The 26,228-nt window shown below is 44.9% G+C and overlaps 2 protein-coding genes across 3 annotated transcripts in view; one reads left to right on the forward strand and one right to left on the reverse strand.

Annotated features, from left to right (window-relative positions):
* Positions 1-512: 512 nt before the first annotated feature.
* TRMT6 (tRNA methyltransferase 6 non-catalytic subunit) lies at positions 513-12,974 on the reverse strand. Of its 2 annotated transcripts, XM_004610938.3 has the most exons (11): positions 12,699-12,974; positions 9,371-9,498; positions 7,451-7,560; positions 6,637-6,728; positions 6,451-6,534; positions 6,068-6,192; positions 4,755-5,113; positions 4,298-4,383; positions 3,616-3,718; positions 3,438-3,524; positions 513-1,952 (listed from the first exon to the last, which is right to left on the reverse strand). In XM_004610938.3, the coding sequence occupies exons 1-11, from the start codon at positions 12,824-12,826 to the stop codon at positions 1,761-1,763; spliced, it is 1,494 nt and encodes a 497-aa protein (XP_004610995.1). In that variant the 5' UTR covers positions 12,827-12,974; the 3' UTR covers positions 513-1,760. The 2 variants fall into 2 exon arrangements, with proteins under 2 accessions (XP_004610995.1, XP_012788734.1); XM_012933280.2 differs by lacking the exon at positions 7,451-7,560 and having other exon boundaries at positions 12,699-12,836.
* Positions 12,975-13,103: 129 nt separating this feature from the next.
* Positions 13,104-26,228, forward strand: part of MCM8 (minichromosome maintenance 8 homologous recombination repair factor) — a 44,186-nt gene continuing 31,061 nt past the window's right edge. Inside the window, exons 1-6 of the mRNA XM_004610936.2 lie at positions 13,104-13,327; positions 16,408-16,469; positions 17,065-17,214; positions 17,507-17,587; positions 21,160-21,242; positions 22,371-22,520. Coding sequence (XP_004610993.1) covers positions 17,067-17,214; positions 17,507-17,587; positions 21,160-21,242; positions 22,371-22,520 — 462 coding nt within the window. The 5' untranslated portion in view covers positions 13,104-13,327; positions 16,408-16,469; positions 17,065-17,066. The remainder of the gene's footprint in view (positions 13,328-16,407; positions 16,470-17,064; positions 17,215-17,506; positions 17,588-21,159; positions 21,243-22,370; positions 22,521-26,228) is intronic.

Below are 26,228 nucleotides of genomic sequence, written 5' to 3' on the forward strand. Positions count from 1 at the left end.
CAAATCAAAGATCAACGGGATGACAAGTGATACAAGTGGTGCTCAGGGGACCATATGGGATGCCAGATATTGAACCCTGGTTAGTTGTGTGCAAGGAAAACACCCAACCCGCTGTACTATTGCTCTGGCCTATTCACATCTTTTATTCTCCACCTGAGTACCTCCAACAGTAACCTCCCAGTATTACTGGTGTGGCCCCAGGCAAAACAAGAACTGGTGCTATGTGGATGATGGCTGTAACTCAGTAACTGTTCAATGAGGTACCAGTCAGGCTATGCTGGCTTATTTGTGTTTGTGTATGTGTGTGTGGTGGTGGTGGTGGTGAGAAGGAAATGGGGGTTGGCCTAAGCTATATCTGGCTGTGCTCAGGGATCACTCCTGGCAGTGTTTGGGGGACCACATGTGGTTGGGAAGCCAGGTACCCGCTGTACTACTATGTCACCATGAACTGCAAGCCAGTAAATGTGGCATCACATAGGCCGGAGTAGGAATGTAAGTCAGACAGATCAGAGTAGGAAACACTTTTATTCTTTAAAAGCAACTGTTTTAAGAAATCAAAACTGTACTCGGCAATCACTGGCCATTATCAGAACAGTACATGCTACTAAGAAAAAGCAGTTCCCCTTTTCCTAAGACGCCCCTCCCTGGATGAGCCACATTTCTTCCCTTAAGGACCTGGACAACGTGCTGGAGAAGCATGTTCATTGTGCAAGACTCACATTCGCAACGGACAAGGGCCTTGGCTTACTGTAAACACTTTCCTTGGCTGCAGCAGGTAATCAAAGTTTGATTATATTTTTTAGAACTTAGAAAGACCAACCACCAAAACATGCGAGAGCTCAACCAACATTAATAATCACTAGAAAAGGCACTTTAAAATACACTGACAGGAGGTGACACTAATGCAATGAAAACTGGTCTGAAGCCTGCGTTAAACCTTGTTATAGTTTATAGTGCATTCTGTCTCCACGTGTATGTGTACGCATATATAAATATGTCAGTTGTATGTACAACAAAATACATACGTGTGCATATATAGCTATTTCCTATAGTCTCTGAGAAGGGGAAAAAATTCTTTACCTTAATAAATAGTGCACAAAAATTCTAGTTACTTTATTTGGAACAAAGAATAAGGATATTGGCAAATTATTATTTTTTAAGTACCCTACTATGTCCTTCTACAAAAAAAGGAGTAAAATAAATACTCAGCATTTCCCTAGCTCATCAATTATTAAAATAATAAAATCTAGCATTAAAAAAAATTTATTCCACTGCAGGGAATAGGGTAGACATTTTTGGTACTATAAATCTCACACACTCACACATCCATATTGCTTAGGCTGGAATAGAGAGGAAATTTCTTCCACAAACTCCTTCCTTTCAGTATCCAAGCTTTTATGTCATGTTGTTCCAGTTAGCTTAATGTATAAACAAAGTCTGGTATAAATTTAGTTTTAGGTGCCTAAATTCTCAAAATACTTGCAGGGGTACTACTAATAGTACACAGAGGATTTTGTGAAATCAACAGAACTGACCACTGGTCCACTATGTAGGGCCGACTTGGATACTTCAGCTGGAGGTTTGGAAAGACCAAACCCCGCTGTGCTGGAGCTGGAGGGCCACCTCACTTGTCCTTCCAAAGAGTAAGTGTACAGATTTATTCTTATTCTTAGGACACAAAACAATTAGTAATGGCATCTGGAATTTAATTACTAATTGTATAACGCCTGAGGACCCAGACCAAAGCTATCTTGGAAGGGCTAAGAGTCAGACTCGGGGCCCTTCCGTCTCTTACTGGCGGGCTCTTCTGTGCTGGGAGACTCTAAAGTGCTCGTGCTGGGTTTCGGGGCGGGGTCTGCATTCAGGGAATCCATGGCCACGGTGAAGCCCGAGAGAAGGTAGCCCCCACCTCCGCTCATCAGTAGCTTGGGATGACTTCGATCCGGTAAAACCTAATGAACAAGAGAGAAATAATTCAGATTTGCCTAAGCAGATAAAACAGGGGATAACAATACAGATGCCAGAAATTAAAAAAAAAAAAAAAACACTTTTTTTAAAGAAGTTTTTGGGCCATACCCGGCAGTACTCAGGGCTTACTTACTTCTGGATCTGCACTTAGGGATCCCCTTTGGAAAAACTCAGGAGACTGTATAGGGTTTGAGGGACTGAACTCACACCAGCCTCATGCAAGGAAAGTGTGCTACTCACTGCACTATCTCTCACCAGTCCCAAATCAAAATTTAAATGACACAAATTCTAAGATTTTAAACAAACAACATAAAAGTATACATAAAAGTATGGAAATTGCCCAACACCACATGATCCCCTAAGCACAAAAAGTGACCCCCAAAGTACAGAGTGGGGAGGAGTCCCTGAATACTGCTGGGTGTACCCCTAGACAAACAGTAAAGCACAGAAATTGGTTTAAGTTTTTTACGTATCCAATATGCCAATAACAGTAACAAGTCTCACAATGGAGACTTGACTGGTGCCCGCTCGAGCAAATCGAGGAACAATGGGAGTGCAACAGTGCTACTTTCAAAAATCAACTATAGCTGCTCCTCTAAATGCAGAATCAACTGTAGCTGTTCCTCTAAACGCCAAAGCAGTTTCCTAACAGCGAACAAGGTGCTGTTCTGCTGGCTGTCCAGGCAGCAACAGGACACCGCCCACCCCATCCAGATAGCCCCAATTCTCACAGAAATCCCTCTGTCCTGTGACTGCAGCCTGAGACAGGCCTTCCCAGAGAGCCATGGCAGCCGTGGAGGCGCTTCCCTGTCGGCTCTCTGCAGGAGGGACCGGCTGGCCTCAGCAGTGCAGCGTCTCCGCTGCCCTCTGGCATCTGCCGTTGTAGCGCTAAAGACCGGGAGGCCACAGGCTACTCCCAGCTGAGAACTGAGCAGAGGTTCCAGGGCTCCCTCAATGGCAAATTTTCTTCATATGGTGGTGGTGGTGGTGGGTTGGGTTCCTTAGACACTTAAAGACTTACTTTTTTTTTTTTTAACCACACCTCACAGTGCTCAGGCGACCCTCAGGGATGGCGGGGACTGAACCCCGGGGGCCGCGTGCAAGGCGAACACCTCCCTGCAGCACTGAGCCCATCAGCAGCACTGTGGGAGCATCCTCCTTCCCCTCTGCCTCACCTCACCTCATCCTGCTCCCTCTACTGTTCAGCCACTTTTCCTCAGACAGACTCTCTGGGCCTATCCCTTCCAGTCCTGAATGGACCATGGAGACCACCTGGAAATCCTGGATTTGCGGCAAAGCCATCACAGCAGAGAAGGCGGGCAGGGGGCAGGTGACTCTCCTGCTGGGGGCTTGGCTCTCTCCAGAGAGGCTTCTGCAAAGCCGGAGACGGAAACAGGACACTGCCCAGTGAACGAGTCAGTATCGTGGCACGGGCCCCGTGACTCGGGACTGGCTTGCAGCACGCCTACCTGGTAGTTCCGGAGCCAGGTCTCCGACAGCCTGAGGTTGATGACCCCTCCTCTCTCCCGCAGCTTCGTGTAGCATTCCAACAGAGGCTGGCAGCAACAAGAGAACATTGAAGACTTCCCTAGTCTGGCCCCCATTTGGGAATCCCCATCCAAAGGCCTTCCACCGTCCCCGCATTACCTCTTTATATTGACAGTAGGCCACGAACGGTCGGGAGGGGGCCACGAAGTCCAGCAGAGAGAGCAACAGCGGCGTGGGGTGGAATCGGCTAGCTACGATCAAACTGCAGGGAGAACGCAGGCACATTACTCCTCGGGGCCCCTCCCTGCCCCCCAACAGCACAGAGGTCCTCAAGTGCATTTCAAGTGATCATGTCACACTCATGACACCAGGAAGAGCAGCCTGAAGTGCAACATTCTAGAGAAGTTGAAAACCATAAACTCACGAACTATTACTGTTTCAGAGAACACAAACTAGATCAGAAGCTCTCAGGGTGATGGGCAACTCTAAGAATTTTAGGACAGTGACTTAAAAAAAAAAAAACAAAAAACGCACAAAACTCTTCTGGAAACAGAACTGGCACTGCAGCACTGGAATGTGCCACTGCTAGATTCTGCAGGTCTGGGGAATCTAGCGTTTCCTGAGGCGCCGTCCTGGGAGGAATTCCCAATTTCTTATAAACTTCTGACACCAGCACCATTTCCCAGCTCTGCCAGAACGTGGCATTTCGTTAAAAACCAACGACAAAACCATCCTCCTGCTCCCACTACAGCCAAAGCAGACGAGCAAGAAGAGAGCGCTAATCTGTCGGCAGCAGAGCCCACAAGCACCAAGACGTCTCCTGCTTTCTTTCAGCACGCACCCATCTGCGTTTCTTTCACTCAGCAGAGCAGCGGCCTCTAAATGTCTTTTCCTCTGCTCTTCTTGTCTCCTCTGCTTTTCCTGAATCTTCAAGAAGAAAAATAAGAAACCAACGTACTGAGGTCATTGAGTCAGGCTTATGGAAATGCTGGTCTGTCAAAACATTACAACAATATTGATCGATTTGGACCCCAACACCAGGTCATTTATAAGGAAGATGAAACACACAGAACAGTCCATACATATTATAACACCACTATTAATCTACCTATATGCTTCTATACCCTGAAGCTCCATCCCAGATTAACTTGTGTGTGCAACCCCCAGACACACTTTCTCCATCTGTTTTGGCATTTATCTTGTAAGCTGACGCTCCAAAGCCAAGCCAAAATCTCATTGTTACAATGAAATTAAAGGAGAGAAATCACGAGGGAAATGGGGCCTCTCCACATTCTTACATAATCCTTTTTGCTTCCTCCCTCCTTAGGCTCCTTCTGTTCCGGGTCTTGAGAAACGATCTCCACTGTTTCTTGTTCATCAGGGTGATTGCTCTCCGGGGCCTCTGCCACGCTGTCTTCGTTCTCTTGTTCAGAAGCCTGTTTTTCCTCCAGCATGCCATTACTTTCCTCAACTAAAGCACCATCTTTGGGCTCTGAGGATAACACCTCAGCAGAAAATGTTCCATTTAGGAGACTGTCCACTTTATTAAGTGGGAATTCATATAGGCCACTGAGGAAAGACTTGGGGAATCCAAAACACGCCGTTGCCGCACGGACAGGCCCCCCTCCAGGGTACAGCTGAATAATGGAGCCAAAACCTGAAGAGATAAAAGAAACAAACCCGCTTGGTGGAAGCAACTGAGACTACACAGATCTTTAGGGTACTTCACTGTTAACACTGAGGGTCTCTACGCTGTGTGGAAGGAAGCCAAAGGATGCTGCGGCTTCTTTGGGGCTCCATTTGCAATCTCTTACTATCACCACAGAGGACACTGTCATTCCGAAACAGAGGCAGTCTTCAAAGAGCAAAATTATCACCTCCACATCACTCACACACACAACACAGAAAAACCCTGTGACCAACCACATTTGAATGTCACATGACTGGTGCCTGGCTGTCAACCCCACCAATCCGTCTTGCCCACATGCTCCTACAACAGCCCCACTTCCCAGCCCCAACCCCCCATGGGGAATTAGGAATTCTTTTTGTTTTGTGCCACACATGGCCATGTTCAGGGCTTACTCCTGGCTCTGTGTTCAGGGATCACTCCTGGTGGATTTAGGGGACCATATGGATTGCCAGGTATTGAACCTGGGTAAGTTGTGTGCAAGGTTAGGCCCTACCCACTATATATCTCTCCAGTCCCAGGGATTCTTATCTTCTTTATAGTCAGGGAAAGCGCAGGTAAGATCACGCTGCGGTATAGTCTTGACTCAAATCCCTCAGCTCAGGCCAATAAATGAGTACCAGGTCTAAGAGTTTAGTAAAATTCTGTCTTAAGAGACCCATGCCAACTATGGGCTTTGAAACCTATCCCTACTGACAGAGAAGTTGGAGAGGCCAACTGCCATCTAGAGATGCCAGTGAGGGCTAGGCGGGGGGCAGTCAGGGCTCTGGAGCTGTGCAGGCCCACCCAGGAAGTGATTCCATTAGCCTCACATGAACCCAACTTCACCCTCCACCAGTTTGATTTCTCAGACCCCTTTACTCACATCATGGCGGGGGTGGGGGGAAGGGTTATCTCAAAGAACTTGAAAATGAGGACTCTCACCTCCCATTCGCTCCATCATGGCACCTAGCACCAAGCCCGCACATGTCTCCATTACAATCATCTTATTGCCAGCACGGATGTTTCCCAACGTGAGCATCTGGGCTAGTGTGTCATACCTCATGTGGCTGAGAGAAAGAGAACGATTCATTCATTTTGAGCTGACCAAAGTCTGTCACTTTAAATCATTCCCCAAGTTTCCTTTGCTTTATAAAAAGTATGTAGCAAAGATCGACTGCTTTGGAGCAACAGTGAAAAGGACTTACAATTCGAGGTGGAAGGATACTTTATGCAGCTGTGCAAACTTTTCATGTTACTTAAAATCATGACTTTCTTAAGGACTTATTTTTCCCCCAATTATACTTTTGAAATGAAACAAAGCGTACTTAATTTTTCCAGGTTCTCTCGCATAATACATAGTTGAAAGAATGCGGGTGGATGGCTTCAGAACAGTAACGATGGCCTCGTACCTGACAGGAAGGAAAGACAGAATGCCAATTAAGAGCTATTTTATCATTAACCTATAAAGACATGTAATATTTTGATGTGCGTTTTCAGACTAAACTACTTACTTCTTTTTCTTCTTTTTAATGTACTTATCCTGAGCAAATTCTGTCTTGTCTCGAAATGTTGTGCTATTTTCAATTAACTGCTGAACTATTTCCTACAACAAAAGGGGCAAGCAGATTTCCTGAAGCTTTATTTACACGGAACAGGTAACTTCAAAGATTTCTGAGCCTAGAATACACCCAACATTCTCTAGTCCCCTTTCCCAGAGGTACAACAAACAAACTTTGTACTTTTATCCTCTATCCAGATAGGGGTGGGGAATGTCTGACCTGTGTCTGACCTGTGGGCCTTACTATTGACACTGGTATAAGATGGGGCAAACAATGCTTCTCACCGGCTGCCTATCAGCTTGTCTATACGCACTGATGGCCTGTGAATGATGTTATAAAGAGCTGAGTGGCCCTTAGCATAACAGTATCGGTGTTTGCCACCCCTGATCTCAAGTTTGTATTTCTACTCGAGTACTTTTTAACTCCACGCAAACCAAAGTGAAAGAACAGAGTAACAAAATAAAAGGAAGAGAAAAGAGGTAGAGGACACTCATTCCTGAAGGCACAGACTGAAATCATTACCGAAAAGGTATAAAGTGCTGATACACCTGAGTTACTAAGTTCTTTTAGTAATATTAGTAACATTATCCTGCACATAAAGGAGATCTCTGATGCACTGCATTGCACATACATTCATTTCAAACAATTTCTAACAGAAGTACATAGAGTAGTACTATCATCTCTGACCTCATAAAGCCTGGTTTAAAACTAAGCAATTTTCCTAAACACCAAAGAAAAACAAAACACAACATCCTTTGAGCTTTACCTCTCCTTTAATGCCTTTGTCCTTTAAAGCTTTTATGTCATCTTGAGTAAGTTTCTGTGATTTCCCATCATCAATTATATTTCGATTATCAGTGCCCGCTTCTTTGATCTCTAAGGAAGGAAATTGCTCTATGACATTTCAAGTCCACCTCCAGCCCATCAGTCACTTAAGTCTGCCGTTCCAGTTCCTCGACCCCCCCACTTCAGTCCACTATTTGCTCTTGCTGTGATTAGTGACTTTAAGTCCCTAACTCATACTCCTGCTCCCCTATTATCTACCTCGGCAATCATCAATTTTCTTTTGTTGGGGAGGTAGGCCCCTCCCCCACCCCGGGTCAAGCACAAGGGCGTGAGGATCACTCCTGCTGATACCCTGACCTGGCTATGAGAGCTCAACAGTGTGCCCCAGGACTACACCAGCAGCCTGACCTGGGAGGCAAAACTGGGGATCAAACTTAAGGGCGCCACCTGCAAAGACCTGTGGTCCAGCCTTTTGAGCCACCTCCCTGGCCCCAAAGGTATCTTTTAAATATGCAAATTAGCCTAACTATTGCTAGATACAGTACTGTACTTACTTCTTTCTGTAATGATTCGAATAGATTCTAAAGAATGACTTGCAAAGCTAGAGAGATCTGGCCCCTGGCTGCCTCTTCTGGCATCCTTTCTTGACTCCCTGTTTTTCAGTTGCATTGCCCTTCCTTCTGCTCCTTAAAAAACCCTTCTCATCACTCAGGATGGAATCTCGCCTCAGTTCGGTCCTCCTTCATTGAATCAGTCTCTATACTCTTCCTGCTGTTCCATCCCACAGAACACACCGCCATCTGAAAGTATGCTGCTTGCATTACCTACTGGATTACATCTTGGGGTTTCCCAATGTAAATTCTGAAGTGGTCTATCTCAGGAACAGCTACAATCATAGTGAGCAAATATATCTGGAATACAGGTTATGCTTAATAAAAAGACAAATGTCAATTGGAAAAAAAAATTAGGGCTGGAGAGATACCTTGCTTCTTGCTTACGGCCAACCCAGGTTCAATCCCCAGCATCCTATATTGTCTCCTGAGCATTGCCAGGAGTAATTCCTGAGTGCAGAGCCAGGAATAACACTTAAACATCACCAAGCATGGCCCCCAAAACACAAAAACAAACCAAAGCAAAACAACCCCCCCCAAAAAAAAATCCAATTAGCTGGTCTGAATTAGAACATTAATAGTACTTTTATTATAATGACTAGATATTTTTAGTAACAAAGTATTGTAAGTTTAGTTATGTTAACAAATACCTTAATAACAGCAGTAGTGGCAGGCCCTTACAACAGTATCACTGCTGCAGATACTGTTTTTATGTCATACTCTGCAGTGCTCAGGGGCTACTGCAGGCATACTGCTCAGCAATGGCTCTGCAGTGCTCTGAAGACCACGCAGACATAGCATTCTTAGGAATTTCCTGTGCCAGACCTCTTGAACAGGCAAGGCAATAATTATGATTGCATTTTAAAGACGAAAATATAAAGCAACTTGCCCAAGGATGTAAGCTGAGTGATAAAGCTGGAACTTAAACCTAGCTGCTTGACTACAAATGCCAGACCTCGTCTACTTATAGCTACCTCACAGTTCTTAACTTCCAGGCACTTAAAGAGCGCTCTCCCTGCTCTTACACTAAAATGGTAAGGATTCATAGAATAAAATGTCCAGCCTAAGGTCAGGTCAGAGAGAACAGCTGGGAATGAGCTGGAATTAGAACCCCGAAATTCCAAAGTCAAAGGCAAACCTTACTTCATTCCACTTGAATACATCCTACAGTTCTTTACGGATCATTTTAGATTACGGTACCCTGGGTTTGTACTTTAGAATGAACACGGGGCTGTCGGGTACTGCTAGCCAGCTCAGGGCATCTATTACATATACCCAAAGCAGTGCACCTGAAGTAGGCTCTTCCTTCTTCTTCTTAAGCTGAAGACTTCCACCATTGGTCACTTCAAATGTGGTTCCATAACTGTGGCCAATTACATTATCCAGATAAAACCACTGTTTTTCAAAGGTTACTTTTCTGGGGAAGAAAATGCAATCAGTTAGCTGAGTCAAATTCACATTCAACAGAGATGTCATAGTCAATCTAGTTTGTCTCAAAACTGTTTTCTACCAAAGGATGATCAATAGCATTCTCACTGAACAGAAACTAGAGAGAAGTGGTTTGGAACAGACATAAACATTGGGGTCCAAGCAATGGTACACCAGGTAGGGAATTTGCCTTGCATGAGACTGACCTGGCTTTCATCTCTGGCACCCCATTTGGTCCCCCAGCACCTCCAGGAGTGATCCCTGAGTATAAAGCTGGGTGTAAGTCCTGAGCACCACCAGGTGTGGCTCAAAAAAGCAAAAGCAAAACAAACAAAAATGCGCTTCCATATATCAGCCTGAACAATAAGGTACCTAGAACTAAAGATGTTGTTTGATTGGTAATAAAAGTACCATTATTAAGCAACAAATTCAAACAACAGAATTTCAAAACTAAGCAACTCAAAAGGACAGTATGTCACAAAAATCGGGAGAGGGGGAGACTTTGCAAAGTTTCACCAGCGTGGTCAATATACAGCCATGTACTTTGGGATCATACTTCAAACTTAAGTTCTGAGGCAAACTACACTTTACCTCATTATTATACTTCAATGGAGAATTGGAAAATGCTTAAAAGGGGCTGGATTGATAGTACAGCAAGTAGGGTGGTTGCCTTGCATGTGGCTGACCTGGGCTCAATCCCCAGCATCCCATACGGTCCCCAGAACCTGCCATAAGTAATTTGAGTGCAGAGCCAGGAGTAACCCATGAGTATGGCTGGATGTGGCTCAAAAACCAAAAATAAAATAAAATAAAAACTAAAGAAATGCTTAAAAGCTGGGATCCAGTATCATATTTCTGAACCAAAAGACCTCCTTCCCACCCTATCCATTTTTTTTTTTTGTACCAGGGATAGAACCCAGGGCCTCATATATGCAAAGCATGTGCTCTACCACTGAGCTACAGCCCCTACCAAGCCCACTTTTCCTTTCCCAACTGTGCAAAAGTTTGGCTGTGATCAGGTTGCTTTTTTGAAGCCTATTTAGCTCCTTTTTAGAGATTCCTGCTTCACTTGCAGTTTCATATTCACAGTCATATTCACATGGGAGTATAATGTAATACAGAGTTGGCCTGAAGCTGACCTGTCTCCTAACACTAGCCTCATGGTTTGTACCATGCTCTCCTACCTCCTAACACTATCCAACTGGTTTCATGGTTGAAAGTATTGCAAGAACTCAAGAGCCTGTTCAAACAAATAATACCAAGCCTTTAGACAGAACAGACTGGTGGTTACCAGACGACCAGAGAGTGTAAAAACAAAGTCAACTCCATGGTAAAGGATGGAAACTAGATTTTTGGTAATTACGATGTATGTATACAGGTGTCCAATATGTCATATACCTGAAGCTTGTATATGTTCTAAGCCAAAGGTAAATTTGGAAGGAGATGGTGTTTAGGACACACCCAGCTGAGCTTCAAGGCTTACTCCTTGGCTCTGTGCTCAGGGATCAAGCCTGAAGTGCTCCAGGGAACAAACCGAGGTTGGCCATGTGCAACACAAATAACAAAATTAAGGCGGAGAGGCTGGTATAAGCCTTGGTTTAGGGAGGGGCTTTTGGGTCACCGCTGGAAGTGCTCAGGGCTTACTCCTGGCTCCAGGTGCAGGGATCACAAGGTGGGGAGTCATCTAGATGGAGTGGTGGTGATGAATCCTGGCAAGACAAGTTCCTACTGTCCCTCAGGGCCAGTGCGGTATTTAGTCCTGAACACACATGGCTGTGACCCCAAAATAAACGGTGGTTGGTTAAGAGTTCTGTTAAAATAAAAAAAAACCAAAAAACCCGTTGTTTTTCTGGTTTTGTTTTGGGGCCACACCTAGTGATGCACAGGGGACCATAAGGGATGGCAAGCATCCTCCCTATCCCTACTAACACACTCCCAAAGCATGCACTATCTCTTCAATCTCCCCCACCCGCCCAATTTTTTTTAACCACTAGAAAGCCACTGGGATTTTTTTTTTCTTTTTGGGTCACACCCAGCAATGCACAGGTGTTTCTTCCTGGCTCTGCACTCAGGAATCACCCCTGGCGGTGCTCAAGGGACCATATGGGATGCTGGGAATTGAACCCAGGTCTGCTGCGTGCAAGGCAAACGCCCTATCCTCAGTGCTATTGCTCCAGCCCCAGGACACTGTGATTTAACCCCTTCACTACCTCAAGAAATCTATCAAGGGGCTGGAGCCGGTAGGTGTTTGCTTTGCATGCGGGCAACCTGGGTTTGATTCCCAGCATCCCATACGCTCCCCGGAGCACCGCCAGGAGTAATTCCTGGGTGGATGAGCCAGGAATAACCCCTGTGTATAGCCGGGTTTGACCCAAAAAGTAAAAAAATAAAAGAAATCTATCAAAATTGCCGATGCTCTAGCACTTAACACAGAATGCTACCAGTACTCAGCAGGCTCACAAACCCACTTAATTCCAAATCTTAAGAAGTCGAGGAAATTGCTCCCGACCAAGAAAAGGTACTTCCCTGAACATCCCTTGGTGAAAAAGGACACCAGAAAATGATTCCACATCTTAAGGGAAGCTGTCTCCTAACATTATTGGAGGCCAGAGTATATGGTCCTGTTTACTTGGGCAAAGATTGGTGAGTTCGGAAAGCAAGACTAAGTTTGCGAGGTTTCAGCTTTGTAGAAACTGATCCAAGCTGATGGAATGGGGGGAAAAAAGGGGGGGCAGATGTGCGGTCGGTGGGTAAAGTGGGAGGGGACGGAGCAGCATTGAGGGACAAGCACGAGATCAGTGGGTGAGGGCAGGCTTTGTTGTGAAAACTGGAAAGATCTCAAGAACCTGGGTTAGGGTGGGAGTGGAGGCTTGGGCCAGGGAATGGGATGGGGGTGCAAGGGGATGGGAAGAAGCCCCCGGGATTCTAGAAAACCGAAGAGGGATGCTGAAGCCAGAGGGGCCCGATATAAGCCCAAGGAAGGGGGGCCCTTCAGGGGAACAGGTAGGATAAGGGCCTTCGACTCCTGGGGAATGGGTCCGGCGGGAGAAGAACCGAGGGGAGGCTGGAAATCTAGAAAGCCAGAAATGGAACCCTCGTGGGAGGAGAACGTGGGTAAACACAGATGTTGGGGTACCAACAGATGGGGCCGAGGACTCCCGCAGCCCCCGAGGCCGCGACCTCACTCACTTTCTCCTTTGCACTTGCACGGCTTTGAACACATCTTCCCGTTTCAGCACCACGAAGTCGCCGTCGCGGATGCGGTGGTCCACGGGGGGCGCGGGCGGTGGGCCCGGCTGCTCCCCGGAGCCCTCCATGGTGCCCCGCACGTCTCCGCCGCGTGTACCGGGTGGCCCGAACCCCGCTGCCCAGTGCTCGGCCGCGCGACCTGCGGATCCCGAGCGTCCACACCCCGAGGGAGCCGCGCAGCCCGCGCACCGGCACCGCCCCACGTGCCGCGCGCCGCTTCCGCTTTCCGGCCCGTCCCTCCACACGCGCTTCCGGGCGCGCGCCCACTTCCGCCACGGCGGGCTCCCTGATTGGCTGCAGGCCGCCCCGCCCCGCCCTCGCCTCGCCGCCTCTGGGCGCGGAAGGGGCGTCACAGAGGCGCCAAAATAGAACTTGGAACGGGGCTGGCGCCGGTGGCCGCGGCGGGAGACGGCGTCCCCGCCTCTGGGACTGACGGGGCTGCGCCCTGGGCCGGCGCGGCGGGAGGGCCGCGGCTGCTGAGGTCGCGCCTCTGACACCCGCGGGAGGTCGGGCGAGGGCGCCGGGGCTGCACCCAGCAGTGCCTGGAGCGCGCGGGCACCGCTTTGCAGGTAAGAGCGCGGGCCCCGGGGTTGCCAGGGAAACGGGCGTTAAACGCCGCCGTCGGGGCGCCGCTTTGCTGCTTCTCGCTCCGCCGCCTGTGATCTCTGGAGGAGGATGCTGAGGGGCGCTCCCCTCGGGGGCTGCCAGGCAGTTTTGAGCTCCGTGCTCTCTCGCCCATCATTTTTCGTCTTGATCAGTTTGCTCCGATGCTGTGCAATACGGTGTTTTAACATACGATGTCGTGCAGACTTTTTATTTTAATCCTGTCATACTCTTATTAGATCCTCTCCACTACCCTACCCCCTCCAAAAAAAAAACCCGCATAATTTTCATGCTAACATGGGGTTTTTTAGGGTGTTTTTTAAAATTTATTTTTATTTTTTAAAAGTTTCTCAAAGTATTCACGTGCGCTTATTAGATATCCTGGATTTTTAAAAGATAATTTTATTGAGTTTTATAGTTTATTTTAGTATTAAGATCATTGTTTAAGAGTGAACTACTGTTTTAAATAATTTAATTTTTTCTTTAAGAGTAGTTTTAGGTTTAAAGCAGGAACTCTTATCACTGGGTTCTCAGAAGGGGTAGGGAAGACGGGGGGTGGGGGGAGGGGGGGTGCAATGAAAACAATCCTGGGGGCCGGAGCAATAGTACAGTAGGTAGGCACACGGTCCACCTGGTTTCGATCCCTGCCACCCTGTATGGTCTCCCCTGAGCATCACCAGAAGTGATTCACCAGAAGTGATTCGGGAGTGCAGAGTCAGGAATAACCCCCAAGCATCGCCAGGTGTGACCTAAAAAGCCAAAAACAAACCAACAAAAACAATTAATATAATATCTGCTTTTTTGTTGTAGTGGTGATTTCAAACAAATTAACTGTCCTCACTTTAGGAAAAATTTCCCAGGAAGTAGACTGTTTGCTGGGCTATTGTTTCCTTATTGCAATTAATGAACCAAATTCCATACATTCTTGTTAGCTAAAGTTGCATGGTATGGTGTTCACTCTTCTGTGCCGTGATTTTTGATCAATGTATAATATCACCGTACAGTATTATGCAGAATGGTTGCCCTGCTCTAAAACTGCCAAATTCTTGCCTTATATAAATTATTTTTAGAAAAGTTCTCCTTTACAGTAGATAAAAGGGCCAGGGGGATTGCCCCATAGCTGGAAGACTTCTTTATGAGCAGAGGGGAGAAGGCAGATGGAATAGAGAAGGGATCACTAAGAAAATGATGGCTGGAGGAACCAGTTGGGATGGGAGATGCATGCCGAAAGTAGATAATGGACCAAACATGATGACCTCTCAGTGTCTGTGTTGCAAGCCCTAATGGCCAAAAGTAGAGCGAGAGTATGGGGAATATTGTCTGCCATAGAGGCAGGGGGAGGGTGGGAAAGGGGGGGTATACCCGGGATACTGGTGGTGGGGAATGTGCACTGGTGGAGGGATGGGTGTTTGATCATTGTGAGATTGTAACCCAAACATGAAAGCTTGTAACTATCTCACGGTGATTCAATAAAATTTTAAAAATTAAAAAAAAAAGAAAAATTCTCCTTTATTGGGGGGCCACAGCTGGAGATGCTCAGGGGTTACACCTGACCCCGCACTCAGGAATTACTTTGGTAGTGCTCAGAATCCGGGTTGGCCACATGCAAGGCAAGCACCCTACCTGCTGTATTATTGCTCCAGCCCCTTAAAGATCCTTTTCTTACTATTTTTCCGTGAATGACTTTTGGTGTCCAAAAGGGTATGAAAGCAAAGTGTAGAAGATGTGGAAAGGCCTCAGCCCCTGTTCCAGAAATAAGGGGGATGTGAATATTACTGGCCACAGAAGTCCTGGAGGACTAAGGGAAACAAAGATTCATGCATTCATTTAAAAATAAATAAAACCTAAAATCAAGCAGTCAACCTTGTGCCCAAAGGGTTCGGTATAGAGAACTTGTTCAGTCAAGTCCCCACCTTCCCTTGTTAAAGAGAAAACTCACTCATTCTCCTGCCTCCCCACTCGCCCCAAAGATGAAAGGGGGGAGAAAAGCTGGATCCCCAAACTACCCACTATCATTCTTGCGCAGGACATGATTGGACGTGATTTCCAAGAATCAGCAGCTACTCCCTGTCTCTAGCCCCATCCCTACTTCATTTGATCCACAGACAAGGTTTCCCCAGCACTCTCGCTGGAATCTCCTCCTGCTGGTGGCCCTGTTCATTCCTGGCACCTGGCTTTACTGCCAGACCCTCCTCCAGAGTTCCTCCCACGCCCCTCAGAGCCTGTTACTGCTTCTGTCCTACCTCTCACAGGAAACTGCGAACATCCACAAAGTCACCAAGACTCAGCTCCAGGGCAGAGGGCAGCATGGTCACCTCATTGGAGGCCCTCCTTCTGATGTGTTTAGGGAGCATACAGCCACGGGCCAAGTAGAGTGTTGGCCTGAGGACTGAGAGGGTATTGCCTTTCTTTACTCCCAAAACAGACACTCTAGGAGGATTTTTACCATAAAAGCCCATTTAGATCTACCTGCATCCTCTCTATCCATGCACTCCAGAGATGCTGCTGCCACCTGCAGGACATATGTACATACACATACGCACCACAGACATGGTTAAGACCCATTTTAAACAGTCGCTTGCATAGCCAGTGATAATTGCTGAACCAAGACTATGTGAGTTTGAGTTTAATAAAAATGAATTGTACTGCTGTGTACAAAATAGAAAAAAACCTGAAAGCTTATTAGAAAGATGATAGTGTGGTGCTGCTGCATAGCACAGCGGGTAGGGCATTTGCCTTGCACGTGGCTGACCCGGGTTCAATTCCCAGCATCCCATATGGTCCCCTGAGCACTGCCAGGATTGATTCCTGAGTGCAAAGCCAGGAGAAACACCTAAGTATCGCTGGGTGTGACCCAAAAAGCAAAAAAAAAAAAAAAAGAAAGAAAGATGGCAGTGACAGCTTCCTATACGTGTAGATAATGTTATTGAAGAAACTTGATTGCATTTCAATGGATTCATTAAAGAAAAACCTTGCAAAGTAATCTACATAATCATTGTGGGTCTAGAAATGATTTTGTTTCTGTTGTCTTTTTTTTTTTAAACAGTTATAAATTTCTGGAGAATTCATTTCTGTACCATTTGCAGTCCTAAAGAGAAAAAAACAAAGGTGAAATATGTTTCCTCTTTTGTTCTTTTCCCCAAATGCTCCCTCAGGATACCTATGCAAGATATCTGTGCATCTCCAAAGAAAGTGGGAATGACAGTGCAGGATTGACTAAAGAGTTATGTTTCTGGTGTCTCAGGATTATGTTTGATGATACTTCCATGTATAGTAAGTCTCAATATACAAGTTAGCTTAGCTTTGATTGCTGTTTTCATCTCTCTTATGGGAATTCCTTAAAACAGATATAGAACTCTGAAAAAAACATTTATCTCGGGATTAGCCTGTATTCTTCGTTAAACATTTATAGTATATCTTTAAAAGAGATGGCTATGGCTCAGTGGTGAGCACATGCTTTGCTTGTGTGATTCCTGGTCCCCCTTCCCAAACACCCCCCCACCCCCGCCCCCAACACACACACAAATTAAAAGAAAAACTGTAGATCAGAAAAGTAATTGTGATGTATTAGAAAAGTAATCCATGATTTACCAGCATTGCAAGCCTGTTTGGCTGCTGTTGAGCTGAATATAGTCATTTCCACTTGCTATGTTAATAATACACTTTTAGAAGCACTATTTCCCTAATCCAAATCTTTTTGAAGACATGAATAGAGGGCATAGAGGCAGAGGTTTCGGACGAGGAAGATTTCAAAGCTGGAAAAGAGGAAGAGGTTCTGGGAACTTCTCAGGAAAAGACAGAGAAGGAGCACACGGGACTAACGTGAACAAAAGCACAGGAAAATTAAGTTCTGGTAAGAGAAATCAAAGACTGTTAGTTTGGTTTTTATTTTTTTCTACTTTCCTGAAGGAATTTGTTCATACTTGTATGCAAAGCAATCTTATTCAAATATCAGTCTTTGATGCTATCTATAAAGTAGCATTTACATGATAATATTAAAAGTTTATATTGAAATTGAAGTTTATAATTTAGATATTTTAATACTGTGTTAAGTTCCCGTTGTGGATGAAGAAGCAAATCAGGGGGTTGGGGAGTAGTTTGTTGTTTCAACTATCCTAATATTCTGGATTTTGTTTTATTTTCAGAACAACCACCACAGTTTTTGCTTCAGTCAACATTGGATCCATTCATACCATATAAAGGCTGGAAACTTTATTTCTCTGAAGGTAGAGTTAAAAGTACAAAACATACCACAACTTAAACTTTCTCTTTTTTTTTTTTTGCTTTTTGGGTCACACCCGGAGATGCACAAGGGTCACTCCTGGCTCATGCACTCAGGAATCACCCCTGGCGGTGCTTAGGGGACCATATGGGATGCTGGGATTCGAACCCGGGTCGGCCGCATGCAAGGCAAACGCCTATCCGCTGTGCTATCACTCCAGCCCCACAACTTAAACTTTCTTAATTTGTCTTTTGGGTGCTACATCTCATACTACCATCATTCATTTGACTTACTGGTAGATATAGCCCTTTTTTTTGAATCTTTGTTCACTTAAACAACTAATTCATATTTGTGCTTCAAGAACATTATTCAAGAATGTTGTTTTTAATTTTTGTTTTGGTCAGGAAAAAATAGAAGCCACTCTAGGTATTTTAAAGTGGAGACTTAATATGGAGAATTACAGAAGAGAGACTGAAGAAAGACCCAGAGAGCAGAAGGGAGCTTTGAGGTGATCTTCCATGTAATAGAAGGAAGGAAATTAAGGAAGTAGCTAAGATTGAGGGAAGAAAGTTAGGAAGTTTTCAGTCTTCCAGGCCCTGGGAGTGCTCACAGCATAACTGTTGCTTAAATGACAGTGCCGCTCTCTCTGAAACCGTTTGAACCTTGATGGGTCCTCTTCAGAGCTGTTTTGGACCACTGACATACACTGGTTGCTGTTGGTACCTTTGGTGGAAAAATGGCATAGTTGGTGCTCTGAACTAGAAGCTGGAACTACATTCTCTGTAGCAGAAGAGATGCTGAAAAGGATCAGAAACAATAAAATCTTTTCTTTCCTACCACCTTCTAGTCTATATAAAATATTCTCAAATGGCAGAGACCAAAGGAAGTCAGGGAATGGAATGTGCAGGCTTGTGTAGAAACACAATTAAGGAATCTCCATTTTAAGGGCTGGAGCGATGGTGCAGCAGGTAGGGCACTTGCCTTGCACACAGCCAACCCAGGTTTGATCCATGGCATCCTATATGGTCCCCTGTGCCCCACCAGGAGTGATTCATGAGCATAGAGCCAGGAGTAAGCCATGAGCCCCCTAAACCCCGCACCCACACACATATACACCTGGGGGGTGGGGAGCGGCAAGGAATCTCCCTTTTATAATCAAAAATATTAATTTGGGAGCTGGAAGGATAATATAGCAGAGAGGGCACTTGTCCTGCACATGGTGAACCCATGATTGATTCCCCACAGCATCTCATGTAGTTTCCCAAAGCACCACCAGGAATAATTCCTGAGTGCACAGGCACATGTAACCCCTGAGCATCACAGGGTATGGCCCGAAACCTAAAAACCAATCCCAAACAAAAAAGAATGCTGTATTTGGCTGAAGAGATGGTTTGGGGGTAAGGCATTTGCCTTCCACACAGTTGACCCTAGTTCGTACCCTGGCACCACATATTACCTCCCAAGCCCAGCTAGAAGTGATCCCTGAGCACAGAGCTAGGAGTAAGCCCTGAGCATCACTGAGTGTGGCCCCAAACCAGAAACGAACAAAAATGCTAATTAACATCATACTTCTCTGTAGGTTCGGAGAATTGTCTTCTCTAAACTTTCAGTGTCCATATGCTAGTTATGTGTCTTATGAGATAGAGGTGTTTTTTTTTTTTTTTAAAAAATTATCAAGAATCCATTTTTTATAGTATATAAACAAACATATTATGGATGTATTTCTTTAAACTTTTTTAAACACCATAACTTACAAAGTTGTTCACGATCCAGTTCCTTAAGGTTGATTCACTATTCCAACACCAGTCCCACCACCATGGTGCCCTTCCTTCCACCATTGTCCTTAGTTTCCCACCCACTGCACAAATGAATTTCCTTTCTATTTACAGTTACTGCAACATATATCTTGCAGTGGTGTTGCTAAAGTACTGGTCTGAGCATTTACCGAGCTGTTAAGGTGTGAGTGTCGAGCCTGCTGTGTTGCTTTCACTCGCTGAGTGTAGTGGGCTTCCACTCATTTTTCCCGTCTGATTTTCTTGCTTGTGCTGGGCTGTCAGCTCTGTGAAATTTGAAAGTGTTGCATGACCACATAGGCAACTGCGTGCTTCAGGGCTTTGGAACTGGCACAGCCCACTATGGGCATCTTTCTGAGATCAGTCATGAAGCTGGGTTGTTTCTCTGGCTGAGGTGCGAGCGGATGTAGGTGGGTGGAGCACTAGGCTTTGGCAGGGTGGCACTCAGTCTCCCCCTCCACTCAGGCTCCAGAGATCTTGACCCAGTGGTAGCTGAGCCTTCCTGGGACCTCAGCTGCTGGCATCTCTTCAAGATTAGCTCTGAAGCTGGGCCGTTTCTCTGGCAGCGCTGGGGCCTGGATGTGGGTTGTGGGTTGAAGGTGGGTGGGCCTTGGGCCTTGGGCAGGATGGGGACTTGGTTTGCCGCCATCCTACTAAGGTATCAGTGACCTTGACCTGCTGGTGCCCAAGCCTTCCTGAGATAACTCAGTTGCCAGCATCTTTCCTGAGATCAGTCCTGAAGCCACAGATATATTTCGTAGCTGCTATGTTTCGTTGCTATAAGATGCATTCATTGGCGACTAACACCAGCAATCAAAAGTTAACTCAAAATACTAGAAGTGGTTTTCAGGTTGGTCTTAAAGGTGGAGGCCAGGAGATATCTTCGAGTTGACCAGCTATACTTGTACAATGCAAACATTGTGCTGTTTGTTTCTCTCTGGTAGATAAAATGTTTCAAGCTGGGATGAGAGAGCGAAGAGAGTACAGGGGATATGTTGCCGACCTGGGTTGTATGCCCAGTGTTCCAATGGGCCCCCGAGCACTGCCAGGAGTAAAATTGGGTTTTTTCTGATCTTGGGAAGGGATTTGATGGGTGGCAGTTTTCTGGAAGAATTTTTTTCGAGAAGGAGAATTTTATTTATGTGCCTACTTTGGCTTTATTATGGTATTTGTTTTAAGCTCTGACTTAGGTTTGAGGAAAATAGCAGTGCAGATTATGCTGACGTAACTTGTTTTAGAAAAATGCTAGGTAGACTTTACTTTTTTTTTTTGGTCTATACCAGCAGTGCTCACTACTGGCTACACTCAGCAGTGCTCAGCCAGCAGGCTCACTACTGACTCTGCTCGGGGAATTACTCCTAGTGGTGCTTAGAGACTGTATGTGGTGCTGGAGCTCAAAACAGGTGTGGCCTTGTGCAAGACAGATGTCATAATCCCAGCACTGTCTCTTCAGTCTGGAGTATTAAGTAGATTTACTATGTCATTGTTATTAAATATTAAAATGCAGAGGTAAGTCATCTACCATGTAAGTCCTCTTTCTTCTGTTTTTTTGTTTTGTTTTGGGGCACTTGGTGATGCTCAGTGGGTTACTCCTAGCTCTTCACTCAAGATATTACACCTGGCAGTGCTCTGGGGACCATACTGATGCCCGGGATCGAACCCAGGTTGACTGCGTCTAAGGCAAATACCCTACTCATTGTACTGTTGCTCTGGGCCCCAATGTGTCTTCTGTTTATAAAGAAGTTTGTCTTTGATTATGTAATAATTTCCATATTTGCATTAGTTTACAGTGATAGCTCTCCTTTTATCGAGAAGATTCAAGCATTTGAAAAATTTTACACGAGGCATATTGACTTATATGATAAGGTAAGAGTCCCATCCACTAAAGCTACAAGTCCAACTTTATGTGTTCTTTTAGTTTAAAAATGTGTTGGAGGGGCTGGAGCGATAGCACAGTGGTTAGGGAGTTTGCCTTGCATGAGGCCAGTTCAGTGTTCGATTCCCAGCATCCCATATGGTCCCCCAAGCACCGCCAGGAGTAATTCCTGAGTGTATGAGCCAGGAGTAACCCGTGTGCATCACCAGGTCTGATCCAAAAAGAAAAAAAAAAAGTCAGAGTTCTAATCTTGTGTTCTTACTCAGACTTCTTTAAAATGTAGCATGGTGTCTCCCATCTCAAAGGAATGTAGGCAGCAAGAATAGGTGAGCAACTTCTTCTAAAATGTAGACTATATTTCTCATGACCCAAAAAGAAAAAAAAAATATGTTGGAGTGCTGGTGATTGTATTCCTAGACTCTGGGGCCTGGCTGCCTTCGCCCAGATCCACGCTGACACTTACCACAGTGTGGGCCTTGGTAAATTGCCCAACTGTGTGTCTGTTTCTTTATCTGTCATTTGTAATAGGTTAATACCCAGAAAGGTTAAGAGGTTTAAACGTTAATGTATAGCGCAGCAGGTAGGGTGTTCGCCTTGCACACGGCCGACCTGGGTTCGATTCCTCCACCACTCTCGGAGAGCCCAGCCAGCTACTGAGAGTATCCTGCCCGCATGGCAGAGCCTGGCAAGCTACCGGTGGCGTATTCGATATGCCAAAAACAATAGCAAGTCTCACAATGGAGATGTTACTGGTGCCCGCTCGAGTAAATCGATGAGCAACAGGATGACAGTGACAGTATTTTATTTTATTAAAAAATTGTGATTTACAAAGTTATTGATAGTTGAGGTTTAGGCATACAATGTTCTGGCACTAATCCCACCCCCAGTGTCAATTTCCCTCTACCCCTTGCCACCTGCCACCTTGACATTTTGAAGTTTAGTTGTTGTAATTACAAGTTCATGCATTTTTAATATTAGAACTTTACTTGGCATAAATGCATTAGTCATTATTACCATATAAACATATGCTTTCTCAAAGCATGTAATCAGTTGCTTAGATAATTGTCTCCAAAAAAAAAAAAATCAATGATTGTTTTCATACCTTGATATCTTTTTAGGATGAAATAGAAAGGAAGGGAAGTATTTTGGTGGATTTTAAGGAACTGACAAAAGACGATGAATTAACTAAATTGATACCAAATATAGCAGATGAATTAAGAGATACACCCGAGAGCACCTTGGCTTGCATGGGCCTGGCGATACATCAGGTAAGTCCTTATTTTGTGCAAACTTATATCAGAATTTTTGTTTGTTTGCGAGCCACCCCTGGCAACACTCAGGGGTACTACTGGCTTCTGGGGACCATATGGCATGCTGGGGATAGAACAAGGGTTGGCTGCGTGCAAGGCAAATGCCCTACAAACTGTACTGTCTCTCTGTCCTATGATGCTTGAATTTTATTTATTTATTTATTCTTTATTTTTATTTTTATTTTTTTTTAATTTATTTTATTGAATCACCATGTGGAAAGTTACAAAGTTCTCAGGCTTATGTCTCAGTTATACAGTGCTCAAACACCCGTCCCTTCACCAGTGCCCATATTCCACCACCAATAAAAACAAAAACAAAACAAAAAACAAAACCCAGTATACATCCCACCCCTCACCCCCCAAGCCCCACCTCCCCTGCGTAACTGATAAATTTCACTTCCTTTTCTCTTTACCTTGATTACATTCCATATTTCAACAGAAAACTCACTATTGTTGTTGAAGTTTCAACACAGACTCACTATTTTTGTTGGAATTTATCCCCCAAGAATACAGCTCTATTGACAAGGAAATATTTGATAATTAGTTTTCCACTGCTGAGAATGAAGAGATAAAAAGTCGAGCGGCTACAATTTCTGTATTTTAGCAATTAAGTCCAGGGAGATCTAAGTTGGAAATTGAATCATTTCCCTTCCTGGAGCAGCATGGAGCAAAAGCTTAGTTCACAGTCTGGATACATGGTTGCAAGCACTCGCTGGAACCCCAAGTCATATAGCTGGCTCTGGCTCCTGCTCGTTCCGAATCCACGCGGCTGTGCAAAGGCATGACCACCCAGGTCGAATCTCGACCGGAGCCCGAGCTCCGGGCCCGGCCCAAGACTGCCCAGGTGTCCCGCTGTTTCAAGTTCAAAGCACATTTTTTTTTTCCCTCGCCACAAAGTTCATACCTGCTCAAAGGACCCATAAAATGTTGGACACCACGCCTCCTTCGGGAGGGAAGAGAGATCAAGGAAGAAGGATATTTGCTCCGTTAGCCGGCGTGGGGCAAAAGATGCTTGAATTTTATTTTATTTTATTTATTTATTTTTTAAAATTTTTTATTGAATCACCATGTGGAAAGTTACAAAGTTTTCAGGTTTAAATCTCAGTTATACAATGCTCGAATACCCATCCCTTCACCAGTGCACATATTCCACCACCAAGAATCCCAGTATAGCTCCACCCCGCACCCCCACACCCCTAAGCCCCCCACACCCCTAGCCCCCCCACCCTTAGCCCCCCCCCCCCGCCTGTGTAACTAATAAATTTCACTTTACTTTCACTTTGATTGCATACAATATTTCAACAAAACTCACTATTATTGTTTGGAGAGTCTCTCCCTTAAAGTCAGACCTGCTGAAAAGGAAGCATTAGATAATTTGTTTTCCATTGCTGAGGATGAAGAGGTATGAGGTCGAGTGACCGCACTTAGCGGCCTCTCAGTTTTGGGTTTCTGTAATTTAGTATTTTAGTAACTAAGTCCAGAGAGATATCTGCCAGAAGTTGCATCGTTGCCAACTTGTACTTCTCAGTTACATTATATTCCACATATGAGTGCAATCTTTCTATGTCTGTCTCTTTCTTTCTCACTCATTTCACTCAACATGATACTTTCCATGTTGATCCATTTATATGCAAATTTCATGACTTCATGTTTTCTGACGGCTACATAGGATTCCATTGTGTAGATGTACCAGAGTTTCTTTAACCAGTCATCTGTTTTGGGGCACTCTGGTTTTTTCCAGATTCTGGCTATTGTAAACAGTGCTGCAATGAACATAGAAATACATATGCCATCTCTACTATACCATTTTGCCTCTCTGGGATATATTCCCAGGAGTGGTATTGTTGGGTCAAATGGAAGCTCAATTTCTAATTTTTTGAGAATCGTCCATATTGTTTTCCAAAAGGGCTGAACCAGTCGGCATTCCCACCAGCAGTGAAGAAGAGTCCCTTTCTCCCTGCATCTACGCCAACACCGGTTGCTTTTGTTTTTTGGGATGTGGGCCAGTCTCTGTGGTGTGAGATGATATCTCATGGTTGTTTTGATCTGCATTTCCCTGATGATTAGTGATGTGGAACATTTTCTCATGTGCCTCTGAGCCATTCGGATTTCTTCTTTAGGAAACCTTCTGTTCATTTCATCATCCCATTTTTTGATCGGGTTGGCAGTTTTCTTCTTGTGGAGTTCAACCAGTGCATTGTATATCCTTGTTATCAACCCTTTATCGGATGGGTACTGCATAAATATCCTTTCCCATTCTGTAGATTGTCTTTGTACTTTGGTCACTGTTTCTCTCTTTTTTTTTTTTTTTTTTTTGCTTTTTGGGTCACACCCGGCAATGCACAGGGGTCATTCCTGGCTCATGCACTCAGGAATTACCCTTTGCAGTGCTCAGGGACCATATGGGATGCTGGGATTCGAACCCGGGTCGGCCGCGTGCAAGGCAAACGCCCTACCCGCTGTGCTATCACTCCAGCCCCGGTCACTGTTTCTCTTGAGGTGCAGAAGCTTCTTAGTTTGAGATAGTCCCATTCACTTATCTCTGTTTTCACTTGCTTGGCCAGTGGCGTGTCAAAGATGCTTGAATTTTAAAGACCTTTTCACAGTAACAATGTTTTCTAAAAAATACATCATTTTACCAGCAGGCATGATTAGAACCAAACGATTACAATCCTGCCTTGAAAGGTGCTGTTCAGTCCAGGTACAAGAACTTATCTATATGTTTTATACATGTTATACATTACATATATGTAATGTATACACACAACTTCTAATTTATTTTAATTAGTTTAATCTCATTAAAGATGATAGAGAGGGGCTGGAGCAATAGCACAGCGGATAGGGCGTTTGCCTTGCACGCGGCCGACCCGAGTTTGATTCCCAGCATCCCATATGGTCCCCTGAGTGCCGCCAGAAGTGATTCCTGAGTGCATGAACCAGGAGTAACCCCTGTGCAACACCAGGTGTGACCCAAAAAAGCAAAGCAAACAAAAAAAAAACAAAGATAATAGAGAAACGAAACCCGTTTTCTAGGATCTCATAGGTAAGGTGTTATCAGTTATAAACATGGAACAGAAAGACCAACCACCCATTCAAGTTCTGTTTTCATGAGGCAAGTCATTTAAACTTCCTGGGTGTCCATGTTTGGAAATTGCAAATAGCAGTACATGCCATGCCTGCTGGAATTTTTCTCGAGATCAGATGTCAACATCTGGGAAAGCACATTTTTGACGGGCAAACAGATTAATGCTTCAAATTCAAGAGTGCTACCAAGATAGGCACAGGCACAGAGGTAGGGAGTGAGACCGGGTGGGGTTGCAAGAGGGATTCTGGGAACATTGGTTGTAGAAAATGTGCACTGGTGGAGGGATGGGTGCTTGATCATTGTATGACTGAAACTCAATCATGAAAGGTTTGTAACTGTGTCTCATGGTGATTCAATAAAAAAATCTTTAAAAAGACAGGAGCAGAGTTTCAGGTACATTCAAAGATAAAGATGATCCTCGGCTATTGGAGAAAACTGAGCGGAGTTCAAAGAATTTATACAGGTATTAGATCTTTAAAGGAATACTAAGGATTGTATGTAGGCCTGGGGATGGAAGAGTATCCAGGCACAAAATTTTGTTAGAAAGATGTGTACACTCCTTGACTCTTGTCTTCAAATCA

The sequence above is a fragment of the Sorex araneus genome, chromosome 3 (assembly GCF_027595985.1).
Source record: "Sorex araneus isolate mSorAra2 chromosome 3, mSorAra2.pri, whole genome shotgun sequence".
In the NCBI taxonomy this organism is placed as follows: Eukaryota; Metazoa; Chordata; class Mammalia; order Eulipotyphla; family Soricidae; genus Sorex; species Sorex araneus.

Bases quoted from the DNA above. Each gene is read 5' to 3' on its own strand.
- TRMT6 (XM_004610938.3), bottom strand. From the start codon at position 12,826: ATGGAGGGCTCCGGGGAGCAGCCGGGCCCACCGCCCGCGCCCCCCGTG. The intron at 7,561-9,370 runs GTGCACTGCTTT...TTCCTTCCTTAG, and splicing joins GAAGGAAGAGCCTACTTCAG to AGATCAAAGAAGCGGGCACT. The intron at 6,729-7,450 runs GTAAAGCTCAAA...CTTTTGTTGTAG, and splicing joins ACAAAGGCATTAAAGGAGAG to GAAATAGTTCAGCAGTTAAT.